The sequence below is a fragment of the Antennarius striatus genome, chromosome 10 (assembly GCF_040054535.1).
Source record: "Antennarius striatus isolate MH-2024 chromosome 10, ASM4005453v1, whole genome shotgun sequence".
Classification (NCBI taxonomy): Eukaryota; Metazoa; Chordata; class Actinopteri; order Lophiiformes; family Antennariidae; genus Antennarius; species Antennarius striatus.
In genome coordinates, this window is record NC_090785.1 from 16,521,510 (window position 1) to 16,533,127 (window position 11,618).

The window sequence follows — 11,618 nt, forward strand, 5'->3', positions numbered from 1 at the left end:
GCCTGGAAAGAATCGGTTTTATGTTGGCCAGCTGCCTCAAATGATAAATCACTACTGCCCTGATCTGGCTGTCAAGCTTGAGACCTGAGTCCATTTTTACCCCAAGATTAGTGATGGCTGGCCTGACATGCTGGACTAAAGAACCCAGATCTGGAAGGGGTCTTCCAACGGTGCCACCAAAAAACATCACTTCGGTTTTCTTTTCATTAAAACTCAAAAAGTTCAGAGTCATCCAGGCCTTACTGTCATCAAGATACTTAACTAATGCAGCGATAGAGTATGCATTATTCTTTTTGAGCGGAACATAAATTTGGCTGTCATCCGCATAACAGTGGTAGTGAATCCCATGCTTCCTAAGTATGGAGCCAAGCGGGAGCAGATAGAGAGAGAAGAGAAGAGGGCCTAGAATTGAGCCCTGTGGGACCCCACACAAGAGAGGAGCACAGGAGGACACCGAGTCACCAAGGCTGACACAGAACGTTCAATTTACCAAGTACGACCTGAACCACTCCAGTGCAGTGCCCCTGATGCCCACCCACTGTTCCAAGTGAGAGATCAGGATTTCATGGTCCACTGTATCAAATGCAGCAAGTCTAAAAGCACTAAAATAACACAGTCACCAGTCAGTAGCTAAAAATATATCATTAAAAACCCTGAAAAGAGCTGATTCTGTGCTGTGCAGGGTTTTAAAACCGGATTGGAAAACCTCAAGAATATTGTAGTCTTTCAGAAAGTCTATTAATTTACTGTAGACTATCTTCTCAAGGATTTTTGAGAGACACCCCTGAATTCAAAATTTTACCCTGACCTACTTGGATAGGTCAAAGATCATAGCTAGTGCCTTGACCTACTGTCATTAATCAAAGCACTAGCTTTGATCTATGGTCTTACTCACACTGGCCTTCTCGTCTTTCTATCTATCCCGAGTTTACAAAAGTTGAAATTTGACCTTGACCTACTTTTCTCAAGGTTAAGCACATTATCTCATTTTCATTCCCTTGCCGCCCAAGTAATGTGCTTTTTGTTTTATCTGTCTATATCCAACGGTTACAAAGATATTTGGTGGACTCAAATTGGATCTACATCTGTCGGAGCTATAAACATCAGCAAACATTTAGAAACACAAACTATTTCTCTTTTATTTATCCATATTTTGGTATATTGTCTTCATTTATCTCATGACAAACTATTTCTTTGTTGTGAGTAAAGCAAATTGAAATGTAGACCTTCATCCAAAATTATTGAAGCAATTTTCCTGATGGTGGTGCTACAGCATCTGCCATTTATGTTTCCCTCTTAACCTCTCTAGCACCTTAAAAGTCTTATCATTTAAATCTAAGTCAATAGATTTTATGGTTAATCGGACGTTGTTTGAAACTTGTATCTTTGATCTGATCAAATGATCCCAGCAAAAAAGGAATGTCTCTCATGCAAGAATGGGACTGAACAAAAGACAGCTCAAACTATCTCAAGGCATGGTCATGTCGGTCTCATCTTTTAATCACGTTTATTAAGGAGAACTGCTGAAGTGGCAGGGCAACTTAATTTAATAGAAAAGCAAAGCACAAGATTAAACAAAAATGTTTTAATGTTGTGGCTGGAAGAAATGAGGAAATTCCTGAACCTTCAGTTTGGTTTCTGTTCTCAGATATTTAATTCTCATTATCTCTTTATTTATTGCTATTATCATTAGACTGCTCTTAGCTTGCCACTTTACAAAGTCTTTTCATTTAAGAAGCAAATTTATAAATCAAATAAAAAGAAAGAGCGGAACTGTTGCATACCATGGCAAGCAAGCGGATTAATGGGAGTGAGTGAGAGAGAGAGAGAGAGAGAGAGAGAGAGAGAGAGAGACAAAGACAAAGAGAGAGTGGGTGTGTTCTAACACACACAACTTTTTCCTTATCATACGGATGTGGTTGAACTAATTTAATCTACGGCTTTTTTGTGTTGCTGTCAGTTGCTCGGTCCTTTAGTGAGCGCAGCACTAGTGTGTCTTGTGCGGTTTTTATCTCCTACCATGGTTCCCAGGGTGATTTTGAAGGAAAACTTGATAAAAAAATCTCAACAAAAAAAAATAACTTCATCACCTAACTACAAGGAGAGATTTTTTGTATTGGACACTCACGAGCTGAAGTATTCAAAAATCCATCCACGGGTAAGTTGGCTTTTGGTAAAATAATACAATGGCTTTAAATGTTAAAACGAGAGGAAAAAATGAACGGTTGGTCTGTAAATTTAGCTTCCTGATAGTATTGTGGATCCTATCTGTGTAAATAAACGCAAAATGATGTCTTTTCAGAAACGCCCCATGGTGAAAGGCTGCATTCAGCTGGTCAGAATCAAATGTGTGGAGAATGTGTGTAGTGATGTTCCCATACCATGCAGCTATCAGTACCCTTTTCAGGTGAGCCTCACAAGCTATCAAAGAACAAACTCTTAAAAATATACAATGAGGAAATGTAATGTCACTATTTATGCAGCATAATGAAAGCAGTTTGACATAGATGAGGGAAAAAAATGGCATTATTTTCCAAATGTCTCTGCAGGTTTTTTATGACAACTATTACCTCTACATTTTTGCTCCAGACAATGATTGCCGTCAGAGATGGGTCAGGGCTCTGAAAGAGGGTGAGCAACTATAAGAACATCAGTTTTCAGACATTGGGAGCAGTGCAACAAATGATTGTTATTCCTTTTACTGAATATTAATGTAACTGAAATGCTTGAGCTTGATTTTATAAACTTAAAAACAAATTCATCATATGTCATATAGAGACAAAGAACAATGATTTGGTTGCAAAATACCACCCAAACTTCTGGATGGATGGGAAATGGAAGTGTTGCAAAAAAACAGAAAAACTGGCTGCAGGTTGTCATGTTTATGATCCAGCAGCCTTTGGTTTGTATTGTTTCCTCTCTTTATTTCATCATACAAATATTATAGTACTAAGACTTTAGTAACACCATGTTGGGACTAATCTTGTTCTTATTTTATAGGTGTTATATAACTTACAAATAACAGTATGAAACTGCTATTTTGTTTTTTGTTTTGTTTTTTGCCCTAAAAAAACAAACATTTTCTTCTTAATTGCTCTACAGATTCCAAAGAGCCCCTTTCCAAACTCCCACATCTCAAGGTAACACTTTCTAAGGGATACACGTCATGAAATATTACTGCTGTGTTAGAACTGTGTTAATCTGTTTAATTAGCTGTATGTTACCATTCAATACCTGTGTAATGTTTCCACACATGTCTTAATATGTATTTGTGTCTCTGCTTTTGACACGGAGGGTCCTTTGTAGCTTTGACATCGTCACTGCATAAAGCATATAAAATTGCTGGACATCCATGCTGATAATTTGATGCTTGATTTGAAAACATTTTTCAAAAGCATGTTTGCATTTCTTTCGTTTGCTCTGTTTGTGTGTGTGTGTGTGTGTGTGTGTGTGTGCGTGTGCGTGTGCGTGTGCGTGTGCGTGTGTGTGTTTCAAAAGAAATTTAAATGTGCTAAAAGGTCACTGCTTGTTTGATATCAGCATATCATTCTAAGTACATAGTAATTATATAGTTATTTATAATTTAGCATAAAATTTGTCGATGTGACACATACCGGTAGATCCACAAACTTTAACAGTATTTCTAAAATTTTTTTTTTTTTACAAAAAAAATATCAGAAAATGTTTTTATTATATTTTAATATATTTCTCAGACAACAGAACATGGTGATGGAGAGGTGACCCTCATCGCTCTGCAAAACTACAGTCCACTTGGAGACAATGACTTGCCTATTGAGAAAGACAAGGAATATATCCTGATAAACTGCTCCAATTGTAATTGGTGGATAGTGAAAAACAGCAGTGGGTAGGTCACACAAAATGTTTATCTCAGTCTAAATAACATTTTTTGAAAAAAACCCCAACATATTTTCCTACGGTAAGATGGATTATGATCTATTACAAATTATTATGTTTCCTTTCACTTCATCAGGGAAACAGGATTTGTACCCTGTACTTATGTGGCAAAAAAATTTGGCGATGACTTAAAGAGATTTGAGTGAGTTGTTTCACAGTCTGTTCTTCTTATTTCTTAATGCAGATATCTGAAAATGTATTTAAACTAATGTGTCCTTCTCATAGATGGTACAATGAAAACATAACCAGAGCAGAAGCAGAGGATATGTTAAAGGATGAGGTAAGGCTTTAAAGATGAAGCAATTCAAATTAAAGTTTCATTTTTTGTGTATCTAACTGGATTTGATTTTAAAAAAAAGAACCAAGCAATTTTTATGATGATGATTGTCAGGATGTTGCTCCTGCTATGCAGTGTACTTTGCAGAATTACTGTTAATGCACCTGCACACCGACAATTTAAAATAAAATAGGAGGTGAAATATCATAACCACAGTGTTTCCCCTAAGTTCAATTTCCTGCTGTGAAGTATTTGTGAAGTTTTTTGTGAAAAACAGTTATCTTTTTTAAATGACTATGATACTAGTAAATAAAATTATCAAGTATTACAAATTCATAGCTTATTTTTGAAGATTTCTTGTTGTTTCTGCTCATATAGGGAAGAGAAGGGGCTTTCATGGTGCGTGACTCAAGTCAAGCAGGAATTTATACAGTGTCGATCTTCACAAAGGCACTTGGGTAATGTTCTATTTTCCTTTCACATTTTCAAATATATTATTAACTTTATGTGTATTGAAATCATCTGATGGCGATGGAATGCTAAAAAAAATAACGCCCGATGTGTAAATGTGTAAATACAACAACACTGATTGGAATTGCCTCCTCTCTCTTTAGGCTTAATGGTGAGCAGGATCCCAAAGTGAAACATTATCACATCAAACAGACTGAAATGGGAGAGGCCACATTTTACCTGGCAGAGAAATACCTGTTCTGCACCATTCCACAGCTCATCCACTATCACCAACACAATGCTGCTGGTAAAAGCGTTGTTTTTCCGCATGCAACAGTGGTGACAAGAAAGCTATTTGACATCGAAGACTATTTTCGTAGACACTGAAACATGCAGATTTTTGTGTGGCAGGCCTGATAACACGTTTGAGGTGGCCCGTGTCTCAAGATGGAGCATGCTACCTGCACATCGATGATCGCCTTATAGGTTAGTAAAGTGAACTGTTGCAAAAATTAGTCACACTGTTGCACTTGAGTTACAAACAGTCACAATAAACTTGTTTTTGCTGACTCAACACTTCTCATATAAGAATTCTCATGCAGGTTTTTAGTAATCACGTAGAACTTACACACATGAAAGCTTTTCTGGTATGACCTTTGAGGTTGTTTCATCTACCTTTATCACCACATATTCACCACTTCACAGATCAGTGGGAAATCGACCCCAAGGAGATGACAGTGGGTCAGGAATTAGGCATCGGCCAGTTTGGTCGTGTATATGAAGGGATATGGAGGGACAAGAAAGTGGCAGTGAAGACAATAAGGGAAGAGAAAATGTCAGACGATGACTTTAAACAGGAGGCAAGAGTCATGATGTGAGTAGAATTTATATTGTATCTCGTATTTACCCCAAGACATCTGAGCTCATCCATTTGTCTGTGTTTTCTCTGACAGGAAAGTGTCTCACAGTAAGGTGGTCAAGCTCTACGGCGTTTGCACCCAATGCTATCCCATGTGTCTGGTATTTGAGTTCATGGATAACGGCAATCTGTCTGCCTACCTGCAAGCCAGAAAAGGACAGACATCACCGGACGTGATGCTGAGGATGTGTATGGATGCCAGCGAGGGGATGGCTTACCTGGAGAGCTCCAACTACCTCCACAGAGATCTGGTAAACATACGGATGTTACAGTTTATGTGACATTTTCATTTCCTGTACCGAGTAAGATTACTGAATCTGCACCTCTGTGCTCTGCAGGCTGCCAGGAACTGTCTCGTTTCTCACAAAAGTGAGGTGAAGATATCTGACTTTGGTATGACCAGGTAATGCTTTTCAGTCTGGGCATTCTGTAGTCTTTGTGTGGGACACATTTTAATACTGGTTAAACTGCTGTGTCTTTGTATGTGTCTACTCTACTCACTGCAGATTTGTGCTTGATGATCAGTACACAAGCTCCATAGGCTCCAAGTTCCCTGTCAAGTGGTCGGCTCCAGAGGTCATCAAATACAACCAGTTCAGCAGCAAGTCTGACGTCTGGTCATTTGGTGTGTTTTTGTGCCTGTGTTGTTTGCTGTTGTTTGCATGAGTGATGTAACATCCATTGCCTGACTTAGAGCTTGAATTTCACTTTGTGATTACATGAACAGTATTCTCAGGAAAGCCGTCTTGTTGAGGCTCAATGGGGGAAGAGCCCTAACTTTATAACTCTGTGTTCTGCGCTAGATAAAGCCGTATTCTGTGTTAAAAAAGACAAGTCATTTGGAAAAGATCACTGGATAAAAGAGTGAAAAAGGATAGATTAAAATAAATTAAGAACAGTTTATGAATTCATAACCATAACTGTTGGTATCTATTTTCTTGGTGTGACAGAAATTACTGGAATTACAGAAATTTTTATTGTCTAAAACCAAAACTGCAGAAAAATAGTGACTTGTCTTTTTTGTATTTGATAGAACTTAAAGGTAAATGGATCCATAAAATATGTCACAAAACAGACAAACCATTTAATATCTGAGGGATGAGATTTCATTATAATTTCTTGATGTAAATTCAAGTCCATGTGTAATTAAAATGGCTGGGTAGAGAAACATATTATTTTAAGAAACCAGAGACAAAGCGAACTTAATTTATCATCTCTCTCACATCTGTTCATTCTGGCTCAGGTGTTCTTATGTGGGAAGTGTACAACGAGGGCCGTCTTCCCTATGAGAAAAAATCTAATCTTGAAGTAATTGAAGCCTTGAATGCAGGCATGAGACTCCTGAAGCCACACTTGGCCCCGGATGAGGTCTACCTGCTCATGGAGTGGTGCTGGAAGGAGGTGGGTGTGGAAGATTAACATAAAAAGCTGAAACATAGACAAAAACACTTCAACAGAAAAAGAAAACCCTTGGTGATATTCTTTTTCTCTTTTAATCCTTGTACTTAGAAACCAAGTGAGCGTCCATCCTTTGCTGTCCTGCTGCATGAGCTGGCTGCTCTCTCACATCCGAGACGAGAGATGGCGTAGATAACATAAAGACAGCTATATAGAGCTACGTAATCAAACCCTGGTCTTTATGCAATTTATCTGTTTGCCTCTAGTCAGGCCCAAGTCCATTTAAGCAGCCTCTGCTGCAGGGTTATGATAGAGATCAACATATTCTTAACAGTCTATACGTTAATGCTGATGTGTTGTACATTGTACATGTCTCGGCTCATGGCCTTCACATGCTGGATATCAAGTATCATGGCTCTGATTCATTACAAACTGTGGATATCTCTCATTAGAGTTTAACACTCCCATGTGAATTTTACTGCTATATGTGCATGTTGCCTCAGTCTCCAATATATTTTTTATCTATAAGGCAACTATTACCAAATTGCCATTTTGAGTATTTTCCCCTTTCAACCCATAAATTTGGATCAACTCCTTTTTCAGGACTTTTAACCATTTCAGTGTTCCCAAAGGAATTTTGTTGTTTTGCACTTGCTCCTTAGAACAATTTGCAGATCTGATCTTGGACTTCAATGTTTGGTGGCCCTAACTGAGTCTTCAGTCCAGTCCATTGAATCCAGACAGTCAGTATGGATATGATTTCTGTGATTTTGTTACTGTACTTTGATTTGTGAGATATGTGAAACTGCTTGTGGCTGCTATTATTGGTCAGGTGTCCCTTGTAAAAGAGGTCTGTGATCTCACTGTGACATAAATAATCAATAAATAAAACATTTAACAAGTGAGACACATATGTTACTTATCCTATTGTAAATAAATAGCTACATGTGAAAACTATTTTCTGGCATTTTCTCTGTGTATTTGCAACATCACAATAATAATATATTTTATTGTTAGATAAAAACAAAAATATGATTTAAAAAATTTAAAAAGTTTGGATAAAAGTCATAGAAAGTGTTGAGGACACAATACTATGGTCACTAAGTCCAACACTGAAATTTGACAAAAATATTTTTATATTATATATTTTATATACTGTATATTTATACTTTGAGGCTCAGATTCAAGTCACCTGCTTCACCACTAACATAATGTTTCATAGCAAACACATAAAGACACTTTTCAAAGCACTGAAGCGACATTATCCAAACTGTATGCTCGCTGTTCCCCTCAGATTATACTCCTGATGATCACAGTTTTGTCAGAAAAGAGTAAATACAACACTTCTTGAAATTTGCTACAAAATGTGGAGTTTGAATAAATGTATATTAGCTATTTATGAAGGTTTATCACACATAGCAGGAACTGTGAACGTTGCAGAACAATGTTGTGACTGAATGTGTCAAATGTAGTGGGTGTGAGGATTCTCAACATGTCACTGAGCTGTACTCAGCTGAATACACACCTCTGCCAGTGACAAATGATCTGACTTGTCTGTTCAGTTTGCCCTGTCCTTCCACAACCTCCTCTGAAAAACATTTCAGTGTGCCTGACCTTGTATAATGATAAAAAAGCACAACCTGGATACCTGATCTGGATATGGACCAAAATCAATAGGGATGTTTCCTGATCTGTTCCTCATTCCTCCATGTACTTGAAAATTACAAATTATTTTTTGTTTTGTTAAAATCCATGTTAACAACACAATCAATATATTCACCCCTTTATCTAAATATGCACCAACATTTGAACCCCAAAGCTGATGGAACCCCTTCCATTAGTTTTACTGAAATGCGCTCACAGTCATTTGGAGAGGCAAAACTAATCTCATCAGCAGACGTAATGATCATTTTCTGCAGCTAACCTAGCTACCAGTAGTTCTGCACTTCACTGGTCAAAGATGGAACTTCAAGTCACACAACACACTCTGGCAAGCCTGCCTTACTGCCAGCCTGGATGTGTTGAACATAAATTGCACACTTGTACCAACACTGGATGTTACCATGTTAGCCTTAGGGCTGCAAGTCAGTCAGTATTCATTCATTCATTCATTCATTCATTCATTTATTCATTTATTCATTCATTCATTCATTCATTCATTCATTCATTCATTCATTCATTCATTCAGTCAGTCAGTCAGTCAGTCAGTCAGTCAGTCAGTCAGTCAGTCAGTCAGTCAGTCAGTCAGTCAGTTCCTTAAAGGGACAGTAAAGTTAAAATGAACAGGGTCTGTATTTGAAGTACATAAGTTAAAAAAAAGGCTTGGTAGCATTTTTATTTTTTTTATTTGCAACAGGGACTTAGAAAAATGAAATTTATCATAAGTTATGGCAGCGGAAGTGACGCAACCGTAGACAACGGGGTGAATCCATATCAATGCAGATAAATCAAGAGACAAGGTAAAGAGCTGGTATTTTCGTAATTATTTATCCGAATGTCACCAAAAATAATGTCGTCATCGGAAACTGAAGACGGGTTCCCAGCGAACTCACTTGGGGGTGTAATTATCCCGGATAATTATCACCCGGTGTACAAGGAGGATGAGAGTTTGGACATCTAGGGACTCATCCCAGGTGTCTTCATCTGAATCAGATTCTGACAGAGATATCCAACTAGTTATAATGTCCCATTTTGGTTTACAGTGTGTATGAAAAAGTTAATGGCGCTACAGATGCTAACGTGGTAGCTCATCAAAGGGGTTTTTTATATAATTTTAGCATTGATTCAAAGGACAGGACTAGATGGAGGCAATTGATTCGCTGTGGCGACCCCTGAAGGGAAAAGCCGAAAGGAAAAGAAGAAGAAGAGAATTGAGCTAACCGCCATTGATGGAACCCCTTCCATCAGTTTTACTGTTGGACTGTGTGGAGTTAATAACAACTCTAGTTTATATTAATATGTCTTGTATATATGAATGTATATGGATCAGGGCCTGACATGCTGTTTTTGTATGTTTTATTTCAGTGTCACAGATCTTCTCAGTAAATTGACCTGTCTATCACTTCTGATAATGTTTACTTTTCGCGAGTGCCATAATCGCGAAATCAACACCGTGTAACCGCGATCTGGAGCTAACAGCTGTTAGCATCAGACCCTACTACCTGGCGCGTGAATTTTCACACGTTATTGTCCTTGCCATCTACATCCCTCCTCGGGCGGACCCAGAGACGGCACGAGAGACCATCTGTGGGACCACCTCTTCCCTTACCCAGCACCCGGAGGTGCTCGTCATTATCACCGGTGACTTTAATCACGTCACCCTGGACTCATCTCTCCCCACAATGGTCCAGTGTGTAGACTGTCCCACACGGAAGAACAGAACCATCGATCTGTTCTGCACTAATGCTAAGGAGGCATACACCGCCACCCCCCTCCCTCCACTAGGTAAATCAGACCATAACCTAGTGTACCTACAGCCCACCTACATCCCGCTGGTGAAACGGCTGCCAGTAACAACACGACAGGTCAGGAGGTGGTCCTCGGAAGCAGAAGAAACGCTGAGGGACTGCTTCCAGACTGCTTCCAGACCACCAACTGGGATGTCATTGTGGGCTCACATGGGGAGGACATTGAGGGGGCTGCTCAGTGTTTTACAGATTACATAAACTTCTGTGTGGATACCGTGGCCCCTGTCAGGACAGTCAGGTGTTACCCCAACAACAAACCCTGGGTAACAAAGGAAGTCAAGGCTGTCCTGAACAGAAAAAAGCGGGCGTTCAGGAGCAAGAATGAAGAGGAGACGAAGAAGGCCCAGAAGGAAGTGAGACTCTGCCTGAGGGAGGCCAAGGAGGCGTACAGGAGGAAGCTGGAGAAGCAGCTGGGGCGCAACCAGGTGCGGGAGGTCTGGAATGGGATGAGAACCATCACCGGACACGGGAAAGTGCGCAGCACTGTGGAAGGGAACAGTGAACGAGCAAATGAACTAAACAGCTTTTTCAATTGGTTCAGCTCCCCCACCACTCCCGACTCCTCGTCCCAGGCCTCTCCCGGCCCTGCAGACTGCTCCACTGATGCTCCCTCCTCCTGTGCTTCCCCTCCTTCCACCCCTGCCACTTCTCCTTCTACCCCTGCCCCTGCCACTTCTCCCGAGCCCACTCCAAGAGCTGCGAAGCTCAACGGCCCCACCTCAACCATTGGACTTCCAACCTCGCCACGACTTCCTGCTCCTACCACGACTGAGACCGTCATCACTGTAGACCTGGTGACAACAATGGTGCGGAGGCTCCGTCCCTATAAGGCGGCTGGACCGGATAAGGTCTCCCCAAGACTCCTCCGAGCCTGTGCTTTGGAACTAGGGGACCCCCTGCAGCGATTGTTCAACCTCAGTCTGCTGCTGGGGAGGGTCCCGTCACTGTGGAAGACCTCCTGCATCGTCCCGGTACCCAAGAAAAGACACCCTACTGAGCTCAACGACCACCGACCGGTCGCTCTTACCTCCCACATAATGAAGACCCTAGAGCGACTTGTCCTGGAGCTCATGCGTCCACAGGGCCAGGGTGCAATGGACCCTCTCCAGTTCCCGTTCACCTTGCAGGTAACCATGATATTTATAGAGTTAATCGTGTCATGGATCACATTTTCTTACAGTGCCTTGCGAAA

The 11,618-nt window shown here is 40.2% G+C and overlaps 1 protein-coding gene across 3 annotated transcripts; it reads left to right on the top strand.

The window, feature by feature from the left end:
• The first annotated feature begins 1,961 nt into the window (after positions 1–1,961).
• itk (IL2 inducible T cell kinase) lies at positions 1,962–7,898 on the top strand. Of its 3 annotated transcripts, none has more exons than XM_068325458.1 (17): positions 1,962–2,158; positions 2,303–2,407; positions 2,550–2,631; positions 2,777–2,902; positions 3,103–3,140; positions 3,714–3,865; positions 3,992–4,057; positions 4,141–4,195; positions 4,571–4,650; positions 4,807–4,949; positions 5,054–5,128; positions 5,348–5,516; positions 5,596–5,812; positions 5,900–5,964; positions 6,068–6,186; positions 6,805–6,962; positions 7,071–7,898. In XM_068325458.1, exons 1-17 carry the CDS (start codon positions 2,021–2,023, stop codon positions 7,149–7,151), a joined length of 1,869 nt encoding a protein of 622 aa, XP_068181559.1. In that variant the 5' UTR covers positions 1,962–2,020; the 3' UTR covers positions 7,152–7,898. The 3 variants fall into 3 exon arrangements, 2 of the variants coding, with proteins under 2 accessions (XP_068181559.1, XP_068181560.1); XM_068325459.1 differs by having other exon boundaries at positions 2,017–2,158; positions 2,590–2,631; XR_011037181.1 differs by lacking the exon at positions 7,071–7,898 and having other exon boundaries at positions 5,900–5,954; positions 6,805–6,941.
• The last annotated feature ends 3,720 nt before the right edge of the window (positions 7,899–11,618 follow it).

What these genes read in the sequence shown, in the direction of transcription:
- itk (XM_068325458.1), top strand. Translation starts at nt 2,021, where the DNA reads ATGGTTCCCAGGGTGATTTTGAAGGAAAACTTGATAAAAAAATCTCAA. An exon ending in ATTCAAAAATCCATCCACGG is followed by an intron (nt 2,159 to 2,302) that starts GTAAGTTGGCTT and finishes ATGTCTTTTCAG; the next exon opens with AAACGCCCCATGGTGAAAGG. An exon ending in GCTATCAGTACCCTTTTCAG is followed by an intron (nt 2,408 to 2,549) that starts GTGAGCCTCACA and finishes ATGTCTCTGCAG; the next exon opens with GTTTTTTATGACAACTATTA.